This window comes from Neltuma alba, unplaced genomic scaffold (assembly GCF_004799145.2).
Source record: "Neltuma alba isolate B1F8T4 unplaced genomic scaffold, ASM479914v2 tig00011952_pilon, whole genome shotgun sequence".
In the NCBI taxonomy this organism is placed as follows: Eukaryota; Viridiplantae; Streptophyta; class Magnoliopsida; order Fabales; family Fabaceae; genus Neltuma; species Neltuma alba.
In genome coordinates, this window is record NW_021636531.1 from 272,143 (window position 1) to 296,835 (window position 24,693).

At 36.2% G+C, this 24,693-nt stretch overlaps 3 protein-coding genes across 7 annotated transcripts; all 3 read left to right on the forward strand.

Annotated features, from left to right (window-relative positions):
• The first annotated feature begins 30 nt into the window (after positions 1-30).
• LOC114719801 (OTU domain-containing protein DDB_G0284757) lies at positions 31-4,503 on the forward strand. Of its 4 annotated transcripts, none has more exons than XM_028905333.1 (10): positions 31-627; positions 837-1,078; positions 1,331-1,404; positions 2,166-2,220; positions 2,293-2,367; positions 2,515-2,588; positions 2,860-2,908; positions 3,474-3,558; positions 3,666-3,722; positions 3,831-4,503. In XM_028905333.1, exons 2-10 carry the CDS (start codon positions 914-916, stop codon positions 3,875-3,877), a joined length of 681 nt encoding a protein of 226 aa, XP_028761166.1. In that variant the 5' UTR covers positions 31-627; positions 837-913; the 3' UTR covers positions 3,878-4,503. The 4 variants fall into 4 exon arrangements, with proteins under 4 accessions (XP_028761166.1, XP_028761168.1, XP_028761169.1 ...); XM_028905335.1 differs by having other exon boundaries at positions 31-590; XM_028905336.1 differs by having other exon boundaries at positions 613-692.
• A 4,348-nt stretch (positions 4,504-8,851) lies between these two features.
• On the forward strand, positions 8,852-10,252 carry LOC114719813 (xyloglucan endotransglucosylase/hydrolase 1). The gene is made up of 4 exons (XM_028905350.1): positions 8,852-9,044; positions 9,138-9,238; positions 9,326-9,519; positions 9,609-10,252. Exons 1-4 carry the CDS (start codon positions 8,858-8,860, stop codon positions 10,006-10,008), a joined length of 882 nt encoding a protein of 293 aa, XP_028761183.1. The 5' UTR covers positions 8,852-8,857; the 3' UTR covers positions 10,009-10,252.
• Positions 10,253-15,353: 5,101 nt separating this feature from the next.
• On the forward strand, positions 15,354-24,242 carry LOC114719789 (acetyl-coenzyme A synthetase, chloroplastic/glyoxysomal). 2 transcript variants are annotated; one of them, XM_028905319.1, is made up of 19 exons: positions 15,354-15,358; positions 17,795-18,014; positions 18,161-18,304; positions 18,400-18,555; positions 18,712-18,834; positions 18,942-19,110; positions 19,344-19,426; positions 19,699-19,800; positions 19,864-19,952; positions 20,056-20,146; positions 20,657-20,770; positions 21,831-21,907; positions 21,995-22,073; positions 22,158-22,226; positions 22,338-22,513; positions 22,688-22,744; positions 22,908-22,998; positions 23,134-23,232; positions 23,767-24,242. In XM_028905319.1, exons 2-19 carry the CDS (start codon positions 17,823-17,825, stop codon positions 23,950-23,952), a joined length of 2,097 nt encoding a protein of 698 aa, XP_028761152.1. In that variant the 5' UTR covers positions 15,354-15,358; positions 17,795-17,822; the 3' UTR covers positions 23,953-24,242. The 2 variants fall into 2 exon arrangements, with proteins under 2 accessions (XP_028761152.1, XP_028761151.1); XM_028905318.1 differs by lacking the exon at positions 15,354-15,358 and adding an exon at positions 17,170-17,260 and having other exon boundaries at positions 17,663-18,014.
• Positions 24,243-24,693: the final 451 nt, after the last annotated feature.

Sequence of the window (24,693 nt, forward strand, 5' to 3'; positions counted from 1 at the left end):
CAAGATTGCAGGTAATTGTGTCTTTTAATTTCGTAGTGGTGATTGCCCAAAAAAAAAAAAAACTTCGTACTGGTGATATTATGATTCTTCTTGTCCCGCCATTTTTATTATCTAATTATTTAATGTTTTTATTCCATCGATTTTTCTGTTTGTTTAATCGTTTTCTTTATCTTCGTTGTCCTGGGGATCCATTTCATGTTCACAAGTTGTTCGGATATTGGGCGAAACGTTCTTACGATTGCTGTATCAAAGGCTCCGATCTGATTACAGTACTTCATCAATCCATGCAACCATTGTTGTAAACCCTCCTCTTATCCATCCAAAAACTAATAGGTTAAAACTACGTCGTCCGTGACTTATTCCTAAAGTTCTGTCTGTGTATGATCATAAGACACACACACACACAATAATAATATTTAAAAGCCATTTTGATGTGAAGATTCTATTTAATGTTGAGAAAAGTTTGCTGATACCAGTTTGTGGACGGCAAGGGTCATCATCACTGTGCACATGATCGTCGTGATAGGTCTTTTTCTGTCATGATGCACTTCTACGTGAATATATGCAGATGCGGAACGATTGGGGTGAAGGTACTTTCAACTGGACGGATTCCTTTTGACTGTTATCGTACGTTTATCTCCCCGGTGATTCCTTTATGCTTTAAACTGATTTCATGGCTCAGTCGGTGCATGGTATAGTAATCACGATTTTTCTAAATTATATTCTATTTAGACAGAAGGAACTAAATAGTAAAGATGCATAGTACTTGTCAATTCGATGGATGAACTTGCACTTATTGATGTTTGATAGCCATGAAGGTCTTTCAATTTTTGCAGGTTTACTAGCTGAGGATCATTGCGAAATTGGCTTTAGGCTTTAGCCTAAAGTTTTCCTGCTATCGCCAGACCAGGGAATGAGGAACGTAACTCATTATTGGGGTGAAAGTTCCAGTTCAACATCTCTTAGCAGTCAGAATGACACTGAGGATGATCGGATGATTGCTATTGTACTAGCAGAGGAGTATGCCAACTTGGACGGTGCAGTTGGTACGCGACTTTCCAACTTGGCACCTGTTCGTGTAAGATCATGCTTAGTTTTGGTTGTCGTGTTGATTTCTGATTTTGAAACTTCTTTTTGAATTTTGAATACTGATTCGAAAATCCTGTTTGTTCATATCTAGTAACTTAGACACACTGGAGGAGAAGGAATGGAATTTAAATGTTTAGCTGGCTCTGGTTTTCTTATTTTCTGCTATTATCTCTCTCTCATGTTTTTATCTCACTTTAAGCGCGGTTTTGAAGTTCTTATCCTCATCTTCTTGAAATTCTAGCATGTGCCCCGGATAAATTCCTTCATCCCCAACATAAGTGATGCCAGGATGGATCACCAGCGTCTTCTTCACAGGTGCTTCTTATTGCCGTTACACAAAATTTGCAATTTCTATGAGAATTATTATAAAGCTTTGAAGGCTCTACATGTACCCTTTTGGGGGAAAGCCAGCAATAACTGCAGGGGTTTAAGATACGCACTTGTATCATCTATCATCAATAATTTAGCTGTTTAGAATAAGTATTTAACATAATTTTTCTTGCTTGAGAACAGATACGGATAGAAACAATATGCAAATCAGTCATTCAATAAAATTTACGCGGTCAGAGACAAGTTGTCTTGCATACTCAAGTAGAGAGTGTTGAGTAGAGTGGGGATCCATAGTGGTATATTTTAGCAGCCATTTGTCTGTGCCTAGAAATATACGATGAAATAAATCTGTTGCTGGGGATCCTCTTGATAAGAGCAATATATGGGCACCTTTCAACCCTGAGGAATAGTTAGCGGTCTGATTCTGCTGGGCTTTATATAAGAAACGGTATAATTAAATTCATCGTTGACCTATTATCCTATAGGGTTTCATATTGAACGCAATAGTTGAGTTATTCCATGACCCGGTGTTTACAGATTCTGAAGTATGAAGGTTTGTAACTGTAGCTTTGAGCATTTTTGGAACCAATTGTTCTGGCTGTTGATTGTTGTTGTACAAATTGATTTGTCTTAGAAACCTAGAGTTGTAAAAAATAACGAAGATCGACTCAATTAATAAAATGATACAAACTCATTCCTGCTCTACCTGAAGGGAAAGTATTAAATCATTTTCTTCACTATTTCAGGCTAAAGATATATGGTCTTTGTGAAGTTAAAGTCTCTGGTGACGGAAATTGTCAGGTATTTTATTCTGAAATTATTTACAACCACGAACCTTTTGAAATTTTATAATAATTCTCCCTATATTTGCAGTTCCGAGCCATTTCGGATCAGATGTACAAGTCATCTGAACATCACAAGTATGTTCGAAAAGAGATTGTGAAGCAGGTAAAATGTCAGTGTCTGACAGTATTTTGAATTTTGGAGACATCTGGTTTTATTAGGTTGCAATTTGCTTAACTGGGTGGACAATGTTGATTTTCCTGATGTATGGTAATGTTTCTCCTTTTTTGCATGATGTTTTCTCTTTGCCAGCTCAAAGATCACCGTTCCTTGTATGAATGTTATGTCCCAATGAAGTACAAACAGTATTGCAAGAAAATGGCAGAGTGCGTATATTTCTGCTGAATCATCACAATTATTATTTGTTATAAATTCAATGAGCCATTACATGCGTTGGTTAGTTAATTGACGAGTGGAATGGAAATTTCCTTTCAAAAGCTAGCTAATGAGAGGAGGGCACTAACTCACAAATACTTCATAGAACATCACATACTACTCACTGTGGGACTTTAGGCATTCTCTATTGTTTCAGTCTCCGTCAGTAATATTTTGATGCATATGCTAGTGTAAACTTACTGCGTTCACTCTCTTACACAGATCTGGAGAATGGGGAGACCATGTTACCTTACAGGCAGCTGCTGACAAGGTTCTAATGTTTGTGTTAAATTAGTTTGTTTAACTTGGATGAGTTAATGCATCCTGCAAAGAATAAGATCATCTGTTTAGTATTGTTTATGTTAGTTAAAAGCTTCTCTTTTTATGTGTGCCGCGGCGCAAACCTCACATTTGGTGTATTACGGGAAAGATACTCATTTACAAGAAACTGAGTTTCAGCTTTATCTGTCAGTGAGTGAAGATATATGGTGATATATATGATCACAAAGTAACCACTTGACTAACAAGCAATCTTTCCATATCATAGGACTCATAAAGCTAAGTTGTATATGTAGGAGAGCTTGCTTGTGCTAGGATTTATATACAGTAGATGAGAGATGAAATATACTAATTGCAATAATGATGTTCTGGCAATGCATGTTTATCAGACCCTTTTCTGCCCAGAGAAGATGAAAGTCGCATCCCGACATTTCTTGGCGTCTTACATTAAACACAATGACTACTTTGAGCTTACATTTTATGTTATATGATGTCACTGATTGTGTTACTGTCAACTAGCATTTCAGTATTATAATGATGTATTCTCCTTAATGTAGTTTGCTGCAAAGATATGTCTTTTGACATCGTTCAGAGACACGTGTTTTGTTGAACTTACGCCGCTGAATAAAGTGCCAAAGTGTCGTAAGACCTTCGTTGCCATTATTATTTCAATCGTTAAATATGAAATCATTAATAATCTCAGCAATGTCTTATTCCTCTGATTACCTTCGTTTTCTCAAATGATGCAGAGTTATGGCTGAGCTTCTGGTCTGAAGTTCATTACAATTCACTATATGCATTTCAGGGTTAGTTCACCTTACTGGGAACCGACCCTCTTCCTATAAAAAACACAAATACTGCTGAGAACAATTCTATCGATCGATCAGTGATTTATTTAATTTTCTTTGTTGCAGCTGCGCCAGTCAGGGATAAACCAAGGAAGAAACACTGGTTGTTCTAGTAGAAGGAAGAAGAGGAGCTAGATAAGAAACATGAAGGACATAATTCAATATGAAGCCTAGTGCATGCGTTCCCCCTTCTTTTCCTTAGTTTAGATGCACACATTATTTAACTGTTATTTCTTTTTCATTTGATATGGGAAACAAACTTTCACCAAGTAACACAGATACACAGATACATAATTTGTATATCATGATCATCATCATCATCATCATCATCATCATCTCGATGCCACTACCACTTTAAGGGGTTAGTAATGAATAAGTTGCATGGAAGAAATCGAAGTGTGTCCCTCAAGCAAAAGCGGATAGCACAGCTAGAAGCCAAAGACTAATCCGTGGAATGGGACGTGCATGTGTCCTACATGTGAGCCTCACATGATGTTAGTGTTCTAGAATTTCTGTTGATCTTATCACAAGCTTGGTGCACGTTACTGGTACAAGGTTACAACGTTATTGAATTGGTTTCAACGCAATTTCAACTTGGCCCTTCCCTTGGGTCAAAGCCAGAAGGGAAACAAACAAGAAGCCTCCGCTCTTGCCTGAATATTCCGGGGGGAGCTGCTACTCGTTCTCTCTAATGATCGCCCTTCCCATCATTATCTATAAAGTTGTTGACCTTTTTCGCGTATGGATTACACCTTTTTATATCATCGTCGGATACTGAGTATACTGGGGTTAAGTGAAAAATCCCTATTTTATTTTAACAATTTAAAAGAGAGAAATGAGAGGTTGAGGACAGACACCTAAATATTATAATTTAAGTTTTATCAAGAAAAAAGTTGAGAGAAGTTCTTAAATAAGTTGAAACCGTAAGGCCTGCATTACACGTGTTAATGTGTCATATCTTGAAAGAAGAAAGAAATTAATGATTTGCCACGATTCCATGAACACCTAACAATGTTCTTGATTTGACCATATTGCGACACGCAAGTTGTTTGAAAGCGGTTAAGTTGTTTTGGATCTATCGATCACAAAAAGGAAATTCCGGTTCATGTATAACATGAATGAGATCTCCTGGCAAAAAAAAAAGAAGCATGAATGGGATCTTTCATCAAAATGATGGATGAGTTGGAACTTGGAAGTAGAAAAAGCCTTTGATTGTTAACTAATTTTGTTGATGTGGTTGGTAGTATTTTAATTAAGTGACAGTCAGCACTTGGCCGTATGAGATTGAGATTTGCTTGTTTGTTAGTAGAATGCAAATGAGTTGGCAAATATTGATGCATGTGCCCTTCCTTCAATGTAAGCGTTTAACTAGATATTCATATTATTTTCAAATCAATGGTTTCAGCGACCAAAATCAAAACCACTAATTAGATTTGATTTTTAAGCATTTAACTGGAGGAGAAAAAAAAAAGTCCTGAATTAACTGCTGAGAGGGAAAACGAATTCCGGTTCTGGGCAGCCCAGCGGGAAGTCTCAGTTACGTTGTCAAGCGGAACTCGCTGGTAATTTATTTCTCCCTCTTACACTGACTTCACAATTAAAAATGATCCGAAGCAGCAAAGGAATTACGATCCTCATGGGGCGATTTTCGTAACTCTTGGCCTTGGATCGGTGATTAGGCAGATAAATAACTATTCTGCTGCTTATCTTTATTATTATGTACAAAAACTATTATCCATATATAGGTTTGTCAACGGAATCTCTCTCTAATTTAATACCCTCAATTCATCAATCAATCTCGCAGAGCTTCTCATGTACAGATTTACCCCCGAGTGGTTAAATGGGAAGCTATTTCTCTATAGAATCATGGACACAAGTGACAAGACAAGAATTACATATTTCAATAGAAGAGAACAAAAAATGATTAATGAGTTTGGTGAGATATATGGCTGTGAAATGCATTCGGAGCCTCCATTATTGTCAGATACAGACACCTTCTGTATTTGCTCTCTGTATCCATCTGTTAACCCACTTGTTCTCCCATGCATCTGGGCCTCCTATCTAATCTTTTTTCCCCCTTAACTCGTCCAGATTCTGATTATACTTCGGTATCCACGTTTGACTTGTCCTACATAAATGACAACCTCAGAAATCTACTTACATAAACGTACACCAGAATATCCTCCGTCATACATCTTTTTTTTTTTGGAAAACTGTGTTGCTAATTACATAGAGAACAAGAGAAACTTATCTATGTGAGTGTAATTTTCCGAGTTATGAGAAGGAGATGAGGGTTTTTGGATTAATGGCAGGACAGGAATTGAAAATGACGGATGGGGTTGAACTCAAAATTCAAAGCAGTCACCTTGTTGCTTGTTATAATTTAATAACCATAAAAACGGTCGCTTCAGAACTCTGAAAGAGAAGGGAAACCACACGTGTTGGTGATTGAGAGCTTTCAAACTCTCGAGACTATGACTACAGACAACGCACGTTCTCTCTGAATCTGTATTGGATTAAGAAAAGAAGCTCAACCTCTCCCCATTGAATTTATGAACCCAAAATTAAAGTGCTATCCTACTTTCTCATATCATTTGATCCATCTCTCCGAATCAACCTATGATACTAGGCCACGTGTTATATATATAGTTATATATTCATCCACGCCTCAGTAGTAAACAGTGATTAACATTATTCCCCACCTGTCAAAGACAGTGAGGAAAGAAATGATCTTGCAATTTGTATTGTAATTCTCCAATTTTCTTGGATGTTGCCCCAAAGGGACTCGATCCATATTTTGTATTTAAAGCGTCAACTTAATTTCAAAGCAAAATCTCTACTTCCTCAAGTTCAGTCATTATTATATGAAGCAATCTCTTATATATATTATATAATATAACATGGTGGGAGGATTTGATTCCTGGTTTGCACCAGAAGACAGCACGGGGGGTTCCAACTGGGGATGGATAATCATGCACTAAACAACAGCTAATAACTGTGATTATGAAAGGATTAATAATTGGTGGCTAACTGTAATGCAGAATTAATTAATGCACGTAAACAAACTAATCTCATCTCAATCGGCAACAAAATCATGTGATCCTGTCTGTCTGTGTTCCTCCAACTTCCAGATTGAGAGGCCACATATTGCCCTCCACATGCAATCCTTTTTTATTTGTCAGGATTTCTCTTTGGGAGAAGTGCAATATTAAATCTGAATTTCTCAAAAGACGGATGGATTGTGAGAGTGATAAAAGGATCAAAACAGATAGAATATTCAAAATTTGAGTTACTTGATTGGTTCTTTCACAACATACAAAAGCAAACCCCCACGTTACCAAAAACCTGCACCACAAGCAGTTCGTCCATTAATACAAATTGATTCTATTTTTATAGAACAGCTTAACTCGCCGCGTATAACTTCGCTAAGATTGGTGATTTTACTGTGTTCATCCGAGTTACAAGTGAGTCTATACTGATCCCGAGTTTATATACTTTCCAAAAGTGAAAATACATACTTGATAAACTATTTGCAAGTCTGATGGTCTATTTGGAATTACGATTATATAAATCAAGATAAAATTTTTCTAATATATTTATCTCGTAACTTGTAAATTATGATTGAAAAATTATTTGTAAATAATAAAAAAAGGGTGGTTGGTGTTGCACGTTTAAATAGTTTCACTCTCTCAGTGAGAATATAAGAGAGCCTTCTTTTATATATGTACGTATACACACACAAATACATATATTTACATAATTAAACAAATAAAAAGGATGGGCCGTAAGAGGACTGGGTGTTTAGATTTCTCCAGACTCGTTACGCGTCGTCGCCCCTCTGCTTCAATCTCTCCGCAGAATATATTATCTGTCCATCTTCAACGGATGCCAGTTTTAAACAACAGTTCCTGTTTTTTTTTTCCAATACAATTTTTCTAACTAGTCGGTCAAGATCAAGATAGAAGTGGGAACCAGTTTCGGTGCTTAATACCATAAACTCATCAGATCTGAATTGTTTATATCTGATTTAAATGATCCAGATTTAACATTTTTAATTAATTATTTTTAAATAGAAAAAACTATTTTTGAAAAGAATGATAGTCAAGAGATTATCCCTATTTTATATTTTTAACATATTAAAATAATTATTTTGAATAAATAAAAATAAAACAGAAGTCAAATATGAATCATCCAAATAAGATATGAATTATTCAGATCTGATGAGTTTATAGTGCTTATTAAAGTGATAAGTACCGAAACTGGTTTTGTCCTTGGATGATTCACTCAAGTAAATCATTTACAAATACCTGATGAAACTACCAGAATAATGTTTACTTTTTGGGTGAAAAAAAATGTAATATCCAGTCTAAGAGAAAATATAAAGGATCTTTATATTTGAATAACTTTATTTTTATTTTTTAAAATGGTGCATGTCGCACGGTAAACGTGTAATTTTCAAAGTAAACAGGCAACAAGAGGGTTTTACTTACTTTATTTGTTAGATTTTGAGAAGGGGCCACACGATAGAATTGAGGAAGGGTACGAGAAGCTCCCATACAAATGGCCAAACGTGCATTGTTCAGCTTAACTCCCACATTTAAATCTCGTGGGCCCCAAATCCTTCTTCATTTGATTGCTCTCTATCTGTCTGTCTTTTATTTTTCCTGAAATTAAGATAAATAATACCACAAACAAAAGTTTGTTTTCGGACGCAAAGCTCCTTTTTTGGTCTCTTTGCTTCTTGTCCCTTCTCTTTAAATTTCCTCTAACTTTTAATATAAAACACTTGAAAACATTAATTCCCATAAAGCCCAGAACTCATGACCAAATACCAATACATGCCATCTATTATTGTTTTAACAAATTATTTTAATATTTGAAAGCCAGGGCTAATTTTGAGTAAATCAATAAAATCAGATAACAAGTGATTTGTTATTTTTTTTTAAAAATCGAAAGGAACAATTAGTGAGAATTACTAATAGGATAGCCCAATAAGAAATAAACAAAGAAAGGCCTCTCTGGTGGAGGATGTGGTGCCTCTATATATACCCGTTTGTAACCCCATCCTTGCAAATTCAAAAAAGACACAAGCCATGGCCTCTTCTCACTGGTGTTTCTGTCTGGTTCTCATATCCCTGGCCTCTGCCGCTTTCGCCGCCGTCCCGAAGAGGGCCATCGACGTTCCCTTCGGCCGAAACTACTACCCAACTTGGGCTTATGATCACATCAAATACATCAATGGAGGTTCTGAGGTTCATCTCAACCTCGACAAGTACACTGGTACTTCCCTCCTCTTCCTTTTTCCTCCTTCTTTCTCTTAGTTCTTTGAGCTCTTCGTTTTGTCTTTACCATTTCTACTGTCTTCGACGTCAGGTACTGGTTTCCAGTCCAAAGGATCTTACTTGTTTGGCCACTTCAGTATGCACATCAAGATGGTTCCTGGCGATTCTGCTGGCACCGTCACAGCTTTCTATGTAAGCATGCTGACAAACTTTCCATTTCTCCCCCTTTTTTTGTTCCTTTAAGATGTTTTGCTTATATGTGATTGGGAACTTTGGCAGCTATCTTCCAATAACAACGAGCACGACGAAATAGACTTTGAGTTCTTGGGGAACAGATCCGGACAACCTTACATTCTGCAGACAAATGTCTTCACCGGAGGCTCGGGTAACAGAGAACAGAGAATCTACCTCTGGTTTGATCCCACCAAAGAATATCACAGATACTCTGTTCTCTGGAACCTGTATCAGATTGTGTAAGTACTCCATTCTCACCCTTACATCCGCCTATTTGAGTAAGAATAACCCAAAGAAAAGTCATAATCGGAATGTGGGCAATGTGCAGATTCTTTGTGGACGATGTGCCAATCAGAGTGTTCAAGAACAGCAAGGACCTTGGCGTGAAATTCCCATTTCAACAGCCCATGAAAATATACAACAGTTTATGGAATGCAGATGACTGGGCCACGAGGGGTGGTTTGGAGAAGACAGACTGGTCCAAAGCTCCCTTCATAGCGACCTACAAGGGATTCCATATCGATGGGTGTGAGGCCTCCGTGAACGCCAAGTTCTGTGCCACTCAGGGCAAGAGATGGTGGGACCAGCCTCAGTTCCGTGACCTTGATGCTCTTCAATGGCGAAGACTCAGATGGGTTCGCCAGAAATTCACCATCTACAACTACTGCACCGACCGTAAGCGCTTCCCTGTAATGCCACCTGAATGCAAGAGGGACCGCGACGTTTAAAGCTTTAAACTTTTATTTTTATTAATGTCATAAGTTCATACGATTCCATCTGTGTTTTCTTCTTGTATTTGTCATTCCGTTTACTACTGTCAGGATTATACTACACTATTGGTTGAACTATTTAATTTTAACTATAAAGAAGATGGGGATTCGGGAGAAACAGGGGAGGCTCTCTTTCTAGGAGATTTCATGATGTAAGGCACTGTCTCCGTGATTGAATATAAAATTCATATACTTCATCTTTTGCCTGGGAAGCACCAGTTGTGACGCATAAATCTGTACAGAAATGGACTTATGGTCCCGGAAATCACAGAGGAAGACGACAAGGAGGTTCAAGATGGGGGGGATAAAAGTAGAAAGTGGGGTGGGGAAACGTGGCCCCACTGAAATCTCAGCATGTGACGCGTCTGGAAAGGACGCCAGAATACAACAATATTTAACTAAACTCGAGGACTGAATAACACGACACTATTGACTAATTGAAAATGAAAAATCCAAATGTGGGGTGGTGAGCATCATAATTCACTTGACCTGGCCTGAGAGGAGCATGTGAGGATGTGATGTTTTCAATCGAGGAAAACACAGCTCAGATGGAGACACTTACTTTTTTAAGTTTCCACAGAGAAAAGACGATGCTAAAGTTGGATTGATTATTGCGGAGAGAAGGTGAAGCTTACAGAACCACGAATCTCGTCAATGGGTTTGAAAATGATAACGTATGCTTTCAAGCCGCGATGATCGGTTTCGGATCTTTAAACTCAAGACACAAAAATAAAATCATCGTGGGAACTTAGGCCCCTTTTGGAACTAGTTTTCCAATCATAATTTAGTGATTTACAGAAATAAACATGAGAGTACTGTGAATCCAAACATGCCTTTGGTCTGTCTGAAGCGGAACACGTAACATGAATATTGAAGAAAAACCAAATCATGATTTAAAAAATGATTTTACAACATGAATATTGAATAAAAACCAAATCATGATTTAAAAAAATAATTTTACAATATATAAACATATACATATCATAGAATTTATTTCAATTCCTAACACCCTCTTATCTTTTACCCCAAAAAGAGCCAAAAGAATAAGGGAGAGGGAAAGAGTGACATTGGGATTGGACGATGAAGCCCGACTTCTTACCCCTGACCTCCACTCTCGCAAAAGACCCATGTGATTTTGCGTCGCTTCATGTCCAATATAGAAATTACACGCAGGAAAAAAAATAATATTATAGAAAAATATGAGTTGGTGGGGTGTAAATAAAAGGGGACCATAATGGAAGAGGCCATAACTCAGTTTGTGAGTCATTGGGAGAAACCCAGCATGGGCACTAGCCGTTGTGCAAGAGGATGTGCCTTTACTTGTTTGGAGTTATCCATTCGCTGGCCTTCAATTCACTGACATAAATTTGGTTAAGCCCTTTAATTCTCTTATTTCATCCTTCTCTGCCCAATTCATACTTTTAATTTATTATCATCTGTTCACTCTACCCAACTATATTTCTGTTCACTCTCCTATCCGTTCCTCAGTTTTGAGTTTAAATTTTAAAATAAATATTTTTATATTTCATGAGATGAAATTCCTTTCATACATAATGTTAAGCTGTTAGCTACACCGATTTATTCCATCACGTGATCCTCTTCAAGTTTTCTAAGTTATACTCCTCTTGTTCTTAATATAAGACCTATTTAATCAATTTGATTAGATTAAGGAAGTTAGGTAAGTTAGTTAGTTATAAAAAATATGACACATTTTCCCTAAAACACCATAATCATCTTTTTTAATATTCTATCTCCTTCTTCTACTTGATTATGGTTGATAGAGTATCCATAGGGGTAATTTAGAGAAAATTAATAAATATTAGAAATGAGTCTTATATTTAAGACCAAAACCAACTTAATAATTAGGTCCTATATTAAGGACCGGAAAAGTACTACTTTACTTTTCGTCCTTAATATAAAGGCCAGTAGTAATTGACTAATTTAAGTAGATTTAGAAAGTTTGTTGTGTTAGTTATTTATAATAATTAGGTGTTTTCTTTCCTAAAATGCCCTTGCTAATCATGTATATTAGCTAAAATTATCATTTTTTGAACATTTTAACATGTGCAACCATTATAAGAATTACATTAAAAAAATAGATAAATATTAGAAATAAAGTAAAATAGGGTTTTATATTTAGGATCAAATTAAAAGTCAAACTAGCTCTTATATTAAGGACTACAATTCCACGGATATCAAAATAAGAAGCATTATTCACAACTGGTGAATACTTTGATTCCTTATTTTTTTAAATGTTTTATATTTATTTTTAAAAAAAAACGAAGCCCCCTTCCCAGAGCTTTAGCATTATTATATCCGTTTTTTCATTGCAATAATTATATTACTACCACTGCGGTTGATGGTTATCATATAATTTGTGCTTCAGTCATGTTGAAAAAAACGAAAAGCAATTTTAAAAAAAAACAATTTAACTTCTATCACGCAGGTAATCTTTATGTGATATCATTTTTTTTTTTAAAGAAAATAAAAACTAAGCATATGCACCAGACTGGGCCTTCAAGATCACAAGACAAAACATTCCCAGCCAGGTGTTTGAGCCCATTTATTAAGTAAGTGGCCCATCGGCCTTGTTGGCTTACTAGGCCCAAGCTATAGCCGATACCATTCCCGCATTTTATAACGGTATGTTCCGTAATTTTGAAGAACTTGTTTCGAGAGCGTGATAGAATAATCGCAACTTTGAGTGGGAAAAACATAGGAAGCTTGGGGATTTATAGCCAGTGCCCCAGACGGGAAAGACCTTGAGGCGGAGCAGAGGGGAGGAGGGACCCACAACACTTTATGCTGGGCCCTCTCTTTTGGATCAGGCATCTCAGTTCTCACAACATTTGGAAAATAGAAATCCTTATAATAAATGGGAAATATTAAAACCGTAAAAACATATCATGATACATTCATCGTCGTCATTGATATCACCGAATTAGTTGATATCACCTTTGTTAATTAAAAAAAAAAAACCGAAAACCCATAGCATCCATGCATTCCACGATTGAGAGCGTGATCCCTGGCCGGTGTCGTGGTTCTATAGGCCCAATTCATAAGCCCATCAGTCAGAGTTCCAAATACCAATTCTTGTTTCAAAACACACGGAGAGAGATGGCTTGAGATTTGGTCTGAAAGCATAATGCCAGAGGATGTTTACCTGAGGACTAGCGGAATCGCGGGTGTAACCGTTTAAACTTCAAAGAGGTCTCTTTGACTAGGGCTGTTTACGGGACGAATCCCGTCCCGGTTTCATCTTGATAAACAGTAACGGGACAGATTTTCTGTCCCGTGTCCCGGCCCGTTCCGGGGTTGTCCCGGTCCCGGTCGGGACGGGACGGGAGGGATAGGACCAGAACGTTCCGAAAATATATATTTTTTAATTTTTTTAAAAAAATCTGATTTTTTTAATTATATTTTTTTGAGTTAAATCTTATAAAAACATCTTTTATTTTCTTTTTTATTTGTTTGGGCACTTTTAAACAAAAGCTCAAAATATTACATATAATAGTCATTAAAACTCTAAACAAAAGCTTTTAACACAATAAAAACTTGCTAAAAATTCTAATCATCAATAATCTCAAATCATTAACAAATATAAAAACTCTAAATAAATATATCTATAGTTCCATACAATAGTCTCAAATCTTAAAAAAATATGAAAAAAATGATATTATATAAATAGGATAAAAAATTAAAAAAAATTAAAAAAAAAAGGAACCGGTTCGTCCCGTCCCATCCCGTCCCAGTTTTCCCGTCCCGTCCCAATAAGACCGGGACCGGAACGGGCCGACGGGGACGGACCGGCCTTAAACACCCCTATCTTTGACACCAATCATGATTTTAAGGGACCACTGTAAACAGTTTAAAAAATATAAATAATAAAATTACTACCTTTACTCTTATTTTTAATATAAGAGTTAGTTTCATATTTAATTTAGTTTTAAATATAACACATTGTTCGACTTTGTTTATTATATCTATTTATTTTTTCAAAATAATCTTTATAATAGTTACATATATTAAATGTTTTATCAAATAATAGTCATAACTAATACACGGGTTAGCAAAAGTGTTTTAGAAAAGATAACATCTATTTATTACTAGTAGCTAGTTTAATTAATTTTTTAATATATTTAAATTAAATTAGTTAACTAATTTTTTTACTAAGTATGGCAGTAGTTGGTTAGCTGAACTTGAACGAACGTGGAGATGTTGTTGAGCATTGATGGGCAGATAAAAGAAGGGGTAGGTGCGTATGACAGACAAGGATTAAAGAGACAGTCAAGTTGAAGGTGGCGCAGTGTGGAAAGAAATTGGGACTCTGATAAGCTTTAACTGATAATGACACCGAAGAGGCCATAAAATGGGGGAAATGACAATTAAGAACTCCAGATTTATAGTTTTATAAAATTATATATTTCTTCAATCAGCTAATTAATTTTTATTATAAATGCAAGGTGTTCATCCGTTTTATCTCATATTTTTACTTTTCAAAATTAATTTATCTAATTTATAAATTAGTATAATATTTAAAAAAACATGTCATATTAATATAATTTTCAATAGTTTTTGGGATCCAAAGGAAATAGGGGCATTTTGAAAATGTTACCTTGCAATTGACATTAGTCAATTGATCTTTTAATTTTTTTAATGACTTAATTCATGAGATTTAAAACTTAAATTCATGATGCTGACAAAAGAAAAAGATAAAACTTGAATTCATGAACCTATAAGGCTTCCATAATTTCCATTTTTATACTACCCCTGATCTTCAATATAAGAGCTAACTAATTAATTTGAGCATATTAAAAAAGTTGTTAAATTAATTATTTATAATAAATATGTATTGTTTTTTTTAAATATCCTTACTAATCAATCGTATTAGTTAGAACTATTATTTCATGAAATTTTTAGTATGTATAGCTACTATAAAGACTATTTTAAAAAAATATAAATATAAAAGATAAAATAAATTAAAATATTATATTTAAGATCAAATTAAAAATCAAACTAATTCTTAATGATAATAAAACTTTAAAAGATTCGGGGTGAAACTTGGGCTGGTGAGAGAGAGAGAATTTTCACATTTTCACAAAAATCCTATCAGTATTTCATTATTTCAATGTCACTTTCCATGATTTACTGTAGGATTTGGCGGCTTATTCCGTGAATGCCCCTCGTCACCAAAAAAATTAAAAAATGCAACGGCCGAAAGTTCAGAAATTTCCTCTCGCAACCAAAAAGTGATGACCATCGAAAGGGGCCCAAAAAGTGCCTACAAATCTATACGAAAAGACAAAGCGTGATTTTTCTTCTCCACATATTCCTTATCCTCTGTTCCCCTCATGCATACATTCAGCCTTTTGCCGCGGAAGGCACGCCAATTTCTATCTCAAACACCAAAATTTGAAAAACGTGATAATTCTTTGATTCGAAATATTTCATTATTGTATTATCAAAATCGTTCAATTATCACAGTAACAGATAGTAAATATACAAAATATTCATTACAGTAAGTGCCGATCATTCTTTTCTTTAAATTATGTATAAATTCCTAAATACCTAATTACAGTACTCCTCCTGTTTTTAATATAAGATTTATTTAACTAATTTGATTAAATTAAGAAAGTTAGGTAAGTTAGTTAATTATAAAAAATATGACATGTTTTTCCTAAAATACTATAATCATCTTTCTTAATATTTACCTTCTTTTATTTACTTAATTATGATTGAGGGAACATTCACAGGAGTAATTTAGAAAATATTTATAAATATAAGAAATATATCTTATATTTAGAATCAAAATTAACTTAATAATTAAGACATATATTAAAGATAACAGGAGTAGTTTATAAATATATAGAAGTTTACTCTGACCAACGAGTACGAACAAGATGTTCCATGTCCATACTATTCCTCTAAGAACCCTTTTTTTTTTTTTTCCCGGTTTGGCTTAGTCCCACCAATTGCGGTATAATAATTCCATATATGAAAATAAACAATCCCATAAAAACTGATGCAATGCAAATCGATTAAGCCCCATTTGGAATGATTTGTAAACAGCATTTTAATCATAATTTATAAAATACAAGCTAAATATATAAGATAAATTTTATCTTGATTTATATGAAACACTTTTATAAATGATTTTAATTATGATTCTAAATGGGGTTTAAGTGATAAGAATTTTGACACCTCATGAAAATTATTATAATTTGAAGGGTCTCGCATATCTACAAATTTCAAGGCTTTATAATGAATGATTCACATATCATGTTTTATGATTCATAATTTATGAGTATTAAAACTAGTTGTATGATTTTAAAGCAGAAAAGTTATATTCTTTTGGGTCAAAAGACAAATATATGTATATATTCTTAACCAGTTGTGTGAATAATTATGAGTAATATAAATGTATTAATAATTTTCTCTCTCCGTGTTTTTTTTGTTTTGTTCTTTTGTCTTTGGTTTGTATACGCTGTCACGCGCACAGTTTTTGAAACACCCCGCAGCCGGGAACTCCTTTTTTTTTTTTTAACGAAAAAGGAAATAAAATGTCAACCGCCAAATCCAATCAACACCGTATCTCCAGCACATCATCATCATCGAATCTATAACCTGTGAAAATGCAGCCGAAAATGCTCTGCGTATTGGAACCCAACTCAAGCCCAGGCAATATAGGATCCAGGGGCGCCAGACCGACGCCACACAGTTCATACTTTGTTTTTTGGTCCAGGCACACAGTTCATACGATCATAGTATTTAATCGTTCCTCAATCGTCAATTTCCTCGTCCCTGAATTTTTTGATGGGGGCAGTCCCGGGGCTCGTGTTTCCCAGTAAGTTGGGTAAGTCTCTGTTACCCCTTTCCCGTTTTTACCGGGGAAAACTTCACCGACAGCATCGGAGATGACTTATACGTCCGGTGATGAAAGCAATGAGTTATATATACCCCTATATATTTAGTCAACTTCGTGTGTTCATCGTTGCCTCATTTTTAATCCCATGAAAATAAAACCTACATCTTCTAGGTAGAAATTCAATATTTTATTGTCTTCGTCGTCGTCGTCGTCGTCATCTTCCTCTTTTCTTTGAACTTTTCCATGATAGTCTTTGCTGTGCCTTTGAAGATATCATTAAACAAAACCCATATCTTATACAAATTCAAATCGCGCGAGCTATCCTCCAGCAACGCGCCACCCAAGGTTAGTCTCCGACTTTGCATGGAATTGGTATAACCATGCCAATTAATGGTCATCATCACCTTTGGTTGATAAAGAATATTAAAATAGGTCTTTAAGATTGGGAACGATGCAATATCCTCTACCTTCTCTGTTTCTGGACATGCTGGGCACAGTCCTCTCCAACTCATAGCGTCATAAAAAACAGGGTCCTAGTATTGAAAGTTATCGTTTTTAGATGTTTGACGAAATGAAACTAAGTAATTATTGGACAGAGAAATTTCTGCAGTGGTCTACCTCTCCCACTTTAATGTTTATGTCCTTAAAAAATTGGAAAATCCCGATCATTATCGTTATTCTACGAAGAAATTAATTAAATAAAAAAAATAATTTCATCATTTATGAAGCCGTTGGCGATTGTGCCAGGATGATTCTCACGTCTTATAACCCTGTTCGGGCTATTCCGGCTGGTGCCAGCGAATCTCGTTCTGAAGCTTCATCGCTTTCTCTTTCTTCTGTCTCTCCCTTGTGGAGGGGTAACATCAGTAGCGGAAGGAGGAGGAATCTACGAGTAGCGAGGCGAAACATGGCTTCGAATTTGACCACTAACAATTTCCTACGCCACGTAGAATCCATGACGGAGCTGCCATCAGGTGCTGGTCACATTTCGAAACTGAACGCTGTGGTTCTCGGTGAAGCTCTCGCTACTGAAGAGAACGAATTGGTGTTTCCCAGCAAGGAGTTCTCTAGCCAAGCACTCGTTCAGTCCCCAGAACAGGTTCTAGCGTCTTTCCATTGATCTCTGTTCAGATTCAAAATTAAGCCTTGTATACTTTCTGATTTTCTATCACAAAAAGATGTTCTTTTCATTGACACTGATTTCTAAGCAGTCGAGGTTTCTTATTTGCATTTATGATCTGTCAGTATCTGGAGATGTACAAGAGGTCCATAGAGGACCCGGCAGGATTCTGGTCCGACATTGCATCCGAGTTCTATTGGAAACAAAAATGGGGTGATAAAGTACGCGACGAAAATTTTGATGTTAGGAAGGGCAATATCAAGATTGAGGTATTGTTATTTATGATCATTTCCCATTTGGATCTCGCTTTATAGCGTTCGGCTGAGGCGTGAGTGTCTCTGCGTACGTTTGTTGCTCCTTCCAGTGGTTCAAGGGTGGCATCACCAACATCTGTTACAATTGCTTGGATAGAAATGTAGAGGCTGGACTTGGCAATAAGATAGCCATTTACTGGGAAGGCAACGAGCCTGGTTCAGATGGTACTTTGACTTACGCACAGCTCCTGGATCAAGTTTGCCAGGTCAGTTATGAGGTTCCTCTTTCCGTGTCTGTGTCACAGGACTCTAAATAAGATGCTTCTACTTGGAAAAATCTCCACTTAGATGCTTGAATGTTATTTCTGTTGGAGCACATCAGCAGAAGTTGGCTGGATGATCGAAGCTATTTCGACCTGCAGGTTGCAAACTACCTAAAGGATATTGGTGTCAGAAAGGGAGATGCTGTAATAATTTACTTGCCCATGCTGATGGAGCTCCCCATCACAATGCTTGCATGTGCCCGCATTGGTGCTGTTCATTCGGTATTACGCTGAGTCCATCCTCTTCCTCCACTTTTTTACTTATCCGTCTGTGGATTATTTTCAGATGGCTTTTGGGTTAACAGTTGTTAGCTTTTTGATTTGTTTAGGTTGTATTTGCTGGGTTTTCTGCAGAATCTCTGGTACAAAGAATCATTGATTGTAAACCGAAAGTTGTGATTACTTGCAATGCTGTTAAAAGGGGCTCCAAGATAATCCAACTGAAAGACATAGTTGATGCTGCTATTAATGAGTCAGCCAAAAATGGGGTCTCTGTAGGTTGGTAAATCAATGATTTGTTTATCAATTCATTGTTGTACTCTATTCCTCAGTTATCGAGTACTTCTGGCATCATACTTCTCATGGCACTCATGGCATATCCTCAAACATTATTTTATAAAAAGGGTTAAACATTAAGTATGTTTGATTGATAGCTAGTGAGGCTGCCAATAATTATCTCTGTTTTCCCCACTTTCATGTTCTCATCTTTTGTATTTATTCCTTTCTTCCAGATGTATGCTTAACTTATGAGAACCAATCGGCAATGAAAAGGGAAGATACAAAATGGCAGGAAGGACGAGATATATGGTGGCAGGTTATAATTTAAATTCTCTTTGCATTTATGCGCTCTTATGTTTTACTAAGTGTAGTGGTAGCATGAGATTATTCTATAATTTGGCAACAATTCCTTTATGATGTGCCCATGGAAAAGAAAATTCACGATTTTGCTGATTTCAATTTGTTTAATTATTGGAATTTGTTTGTTTATTCTTGTAAGGTTTAACACGGAACTTTCTGTGACCAATAAATTTTATATTTTCATGGTAAATGTTCATTAATGTTTGCTGATTTGTGACTGATTTTCAGGATGTCATGCCTCGATATCCAACCACTTGTCCGGTGGAATGGGTTGATGCAGAGGATCCACTTTTTCTGCTATATACAAGTGGGAGTACCGGAAAACCAAAGGTATTTGTTTGCAGTACTTTCATTTACATGTGATTGCCGTATTCTAACATATGTTCTCCAAAGGGTGTCCTCCATACAACAGGTGGCTACATGGTGTACACCGCTACCACATTCAAGTATGCGTTTGACTACAAACCATCTGATGTCTACTGGTATCCTTGAAAGCTAGCCCTTGATGTCTTTTCTTTTGAGGGTGTTCCTGATCAAGAACCAGATTGGTGCCTTTAATTCAACACCTTTATACTTTGACTGTAGGTGTACTGCTGACTGTGGTTGGATTACTGGGCACAGCTATGTTACTTACGGACCAATGCTCAACGGTGCAACAGTAGTTTTGTACGAAGGGGTAATAGATTTTTAACTTTTTTTCGGCCGGGGTGATGGATTTAAGTTTAAACATAGTATAATTATTTATGTGCATATGGTGTGGCTAAAAGTGCATCCTAGAGACATGTTACGGCAGAAGAAAAATTAATCACAAATTTCAATTTTTTGAATCTAGACTTCTACCAGCTACAGAGTGATGAAGTTAAAAGGCTTTGAGAAATATTGAATAAACTTTTGAAGCTCGCAGAAAAGATATAGAATATTCAATGACTAACAACATTGCATTTTCCTAGTAAAATTGAACTGTTACTAAGCTTTAGCGTATTTATAACCATTGAGCTATTTGTTTGGATCCGCACATCATGTCTTTTTATTCTCCTAAACTGTCTTGGAATCACAAAAATTACTGTGCTTTCCACCATCAAGTGTTATTTTAATTTGGCGTTTTCACTCAAAAATTGCGAACAAGCTTTTGGCAAAGAGGTGCTTCGTTAGTAATCTATTGGAAACATAATTGTCTTATCTTCAGGCTCCCAATTATCCTGATGCTGGGCGCAGTTGGGACATTGTTGACAAATACAAGGTGACCTTATTCTACACTGCTCCCACATTGGTGCGGTCGCTCATGCGTGATGGTGATGAGGCAAGAAATCTTTCTGTACTTAAATGTGCACAGTGCATTGGTTTATGAGTTGATTTGTTGCTAATTGTTTCTGGAGATTGATAGTTTCTTCTTTATATAAATAACTGGCTTAGATGTATTGTATATGTACTTATCAGTGCTAACAGGCTCGTTTTGTAGTTTTTGTCCACTTACTCTTGATCTATCTAGTATCTTCCATTCATAATCATTACTACTCTCTTCAAGCCTTCTTGTCACAGTAGTAATAAACTGTTGTTGGATTTTAGCGGCATAAGCCATGAGGCCTTAAATCAGTGTTGTTTACCTTTTGAATAACTGGTTTTTAAGAAATTATATATCATTGATTATCTATATTATCCATTACTTTGTGCGTCAGATACTCGGAATGATGTGTCAAAGTACATGGCTAGGTTGAAGCACGTCTTTTGTATGAAATAATCATTGCCGCACGGAAAAGATTTGGATGAATTTTTCAAGAATTACTCCTATCCTTCGGGAAGAAAAGTTCGAGAATAAGTGAAAAAAGGATATTGGGAATAGGCAGTGTTGGTGATATTTCAGACATGGCTAATGTTTTTATCTCCCTCTCTGGCCTTTCATTCATCTTATTTATGTTTATGTTGATCCAAATTCCATAAACTATCGAAGTATGTGAATTCATGCCAATAATACTTCTTTCATAAGATTTCTAGAAGGAACTATGGAAAGTAAATTATTGCAAGTAGATCTATATTACGTCAAAATGGACAGAAGGAATCTAATGTTGAAATATAAAACTGGTATTCTGCTTCTAAGATAGAAGAAATCAAGTACTCTTGGTCAATGCTAACATTGCAGATCATATATCCTAGTTTTCTGTAGCCTAAAGAATTTGGTAAATTGATACCTTTTCTGCCCCTTATAGGAATAGGATCCGTCATTTATATCTTGAGCTGATACTTTTGATAAAGTTCTGTATGACCGAATAATAGAAGGGAAAATTTTTTGGAGATCGTCACACGTCTAGAGTTCTAGATTGATACTTATTATTCATTTTTCTGAAGCGTTGCAAATCTTGCAGTATGTCACCCGGTACTCGAGGAAATCATTACGAGTTCTGGGAAGTGTTGGCGAGCCCATAAATCCAAGTGCGTGGAGGTTAGTATATATCCCCCCCCCCCCCCGGGTAACCAATTGCAGCTTGATTATTACTTCGTATCTAAATCATTTTTCTTTCTCTTCTAGGTGGTTTTACAATGTAGTCGGAGATTCAAGATGTCCTATCTCTGACACTTGGTGGCAGACGGAAACTGGTGGCTTCATGGTACTTTTAAAAATGGATAGAAATTATTATTATATACTTAAAATTTGAGTTTCCAAGACTAATATATTTTATTGTTATTCGCAGATAACTCCACTACCTGGTGCTTGGCCCCAAAAGCCTGGCTCGGCTACATTCCCTTTCTTTGGAGTTCAGGTCTTTTATGCATTCCTTACATATTAGTATTATAGTTTAATGAATTTGTTTCACCTACTCACTAGAATATTGCAATGCCTTTATCATTGATTACTTTTGTTTTAACTATAGCCTGTCATAGTGGATGAGAAAGGTGTTGAAATACAAGGTGAATGTAGCGGTTATCTGTGTATTAAAAACTCATGGCCTGGTGCATTCCGAACTCTTTATGGCGATCATGAAAGATATGAAACAACGTATTTCAAGCCGTTTCCCGGATATTATTTTTCTGGTGATGGCTGCAGCAGGTCGGTGATTTACAAAACAATAGATGCTAAATTGTCAGTCTGCTTCGTGATGTGCAAAGCTTCTAGCATCTTCTGTTGTCTTCGATTTAATTTATTTTGTATACGTTTTATTTTTCTAGTTTTACCAGCAAAAACGAGATATTTATTTTCAACCTATGCAATTCTATTTTGTAGGGATAAAGATGGATACCACTGGCTCACTGGAAGAGTGGATGATGTCATCAATGTCAGGTATTTGTTGTGTTGCATAAGCAAATTTTCGCTCAATCTTGCTTAGTTCTATATGTAAAGGAATTCAACATTAATAGAAAAAGTTGATGGGAATAAGAATTTAGAAATTGATGAAGTATTCATTGATATCTCGTCTAATGTAGTATTTAAATGATATGTGCAGTGGGCATCGTATTGGCACAGCTGAAGTGGAATCGGCTCTAGTTTCACATCCTCAATGTGCAGAAGCTGCTGTGGTTGGTGTTGAGCATGAGGTATGTTTCTATAAACCACTCTTCCTGTAGTTTCTGTTCGTGTACTACTCATATACACAGGGAAAAGTTTTAGTCTTTACACTATAGCTAAGGGATTCACGTCTGTGTCTGAATCGACTATCTAAATTTCTGCAGGTTAAAGGGCAGGGTATCTATGCATTTGTCACTCTTGTAGACGGTGTTCCCTACAGTGAAGAGCTGCGGAAGAGCCTCATACTCACAGTTCGAAAGCAGGTCTTTACTTATTCCATTAATTTTCCTCTTATTGATAAAACACTGGTAAAACTCACATGTTTTGATACTATCAATTAGTAGCTTAGTTAGTTAAGGCTTACATGGTAATTTTTCTTAGATCATGTCTGGATCTATGACATTATTAGGGAAAAAGAAATAAAATGGAGAATTTTTCAGGTACAGTGTTTAAGTGTTAATCTGGTATCATTTTGTGTTCGCATTCTCTTTTTTCTAGTGATGTGATTCCATACAGTGGCCTCAACATCTCCAGACCTTTTCATTAGTTGTGCAAGTGACTTGTGAGAACCTGATTATTTGGTGGAGAATAACTGTAATAGCTGTCGTGGAATTAATTATGTAAATCTACTCATATAAGTGATTTCAGTTGGCGCTTGAATTGAAAAATTCTATACTTGCAATTTCATTACTTTAAATATTGTCAGGTAGATTAACGGTGTTGCAATTTGTCAGAGCATGTTCCTATGTGACTTCTATCCATGACTTCACTTCAAATTCTGTTGTTTGACTTTTCAGATAGGAGCTTTTGCTGCCCCTGACAAAATCCATTGGGCTCCTGGCCTCCCAAAAACAAGGAGCGGAAAGATCATGCGAAGAATCCTGAGAAAAATTGCTTCCAGGCAATTGGATGAGCTTGGAGACACAAGTACCCTTTCAGATCCAAACGTGGTCAATCAACTTATACAACTTGCTGATTGCTGAATCTCCCAAGTCTCTGATATCTGGAGGTATAATACCGGCATAACTGACCTATTAGAGGCTTTGCCAATGTCGTCATAAAGAGCAGCAAGAGGACGAGTTTTTGATTGTTATGAAATTGTTGTGCCTTTTATTTCGTGGCCGCTTGGGACCTCAGAATCTTGGAGAATAAGATATTTCTAGTAGTTTTGTCCTCATTTTCATACCGGTCGTTTGATGTTGCGTGTGGCCAATGAAATAATAGAACACGGGGCTTTTGTAAAATTATTATGGGACTTACAAAATTTTAGATACCTATTGGTGGGTTTGTATGGCTAGCTTAATGACCGCTGAATATCTGACTCAAAACCTACTTTCTGTGTTCGCATAAAAATATCTGAAAACACTAGGATTAGCCTTCAGTGCAATGACTGAACCATTGTCACTAAGAATCGTTTATCTGCCGTGCAACACTGATCACTTAATTCCCTTGGATGATGCTTGGGTTGGAGAATCTTAATTTGCCATGTGAAAATCACGACAGAGGAAGTGAGTAACTTCATTCAAAACATCTACTATGCAGTAGGGACCCGTTTCCTGGCGTCCTAGACAACAGAAAATTCAACCGCTCCGATCTTCAAGAAATGCTTCGAAGGGCTACTAGGAATAGTTACCTAACTTATTACATACAAGTACCATGCGACTCCAAGATTTTAGGGCTGGCCTGGCATGATGTACCAATGGTCAAGTAGCAAGGATGAGGTG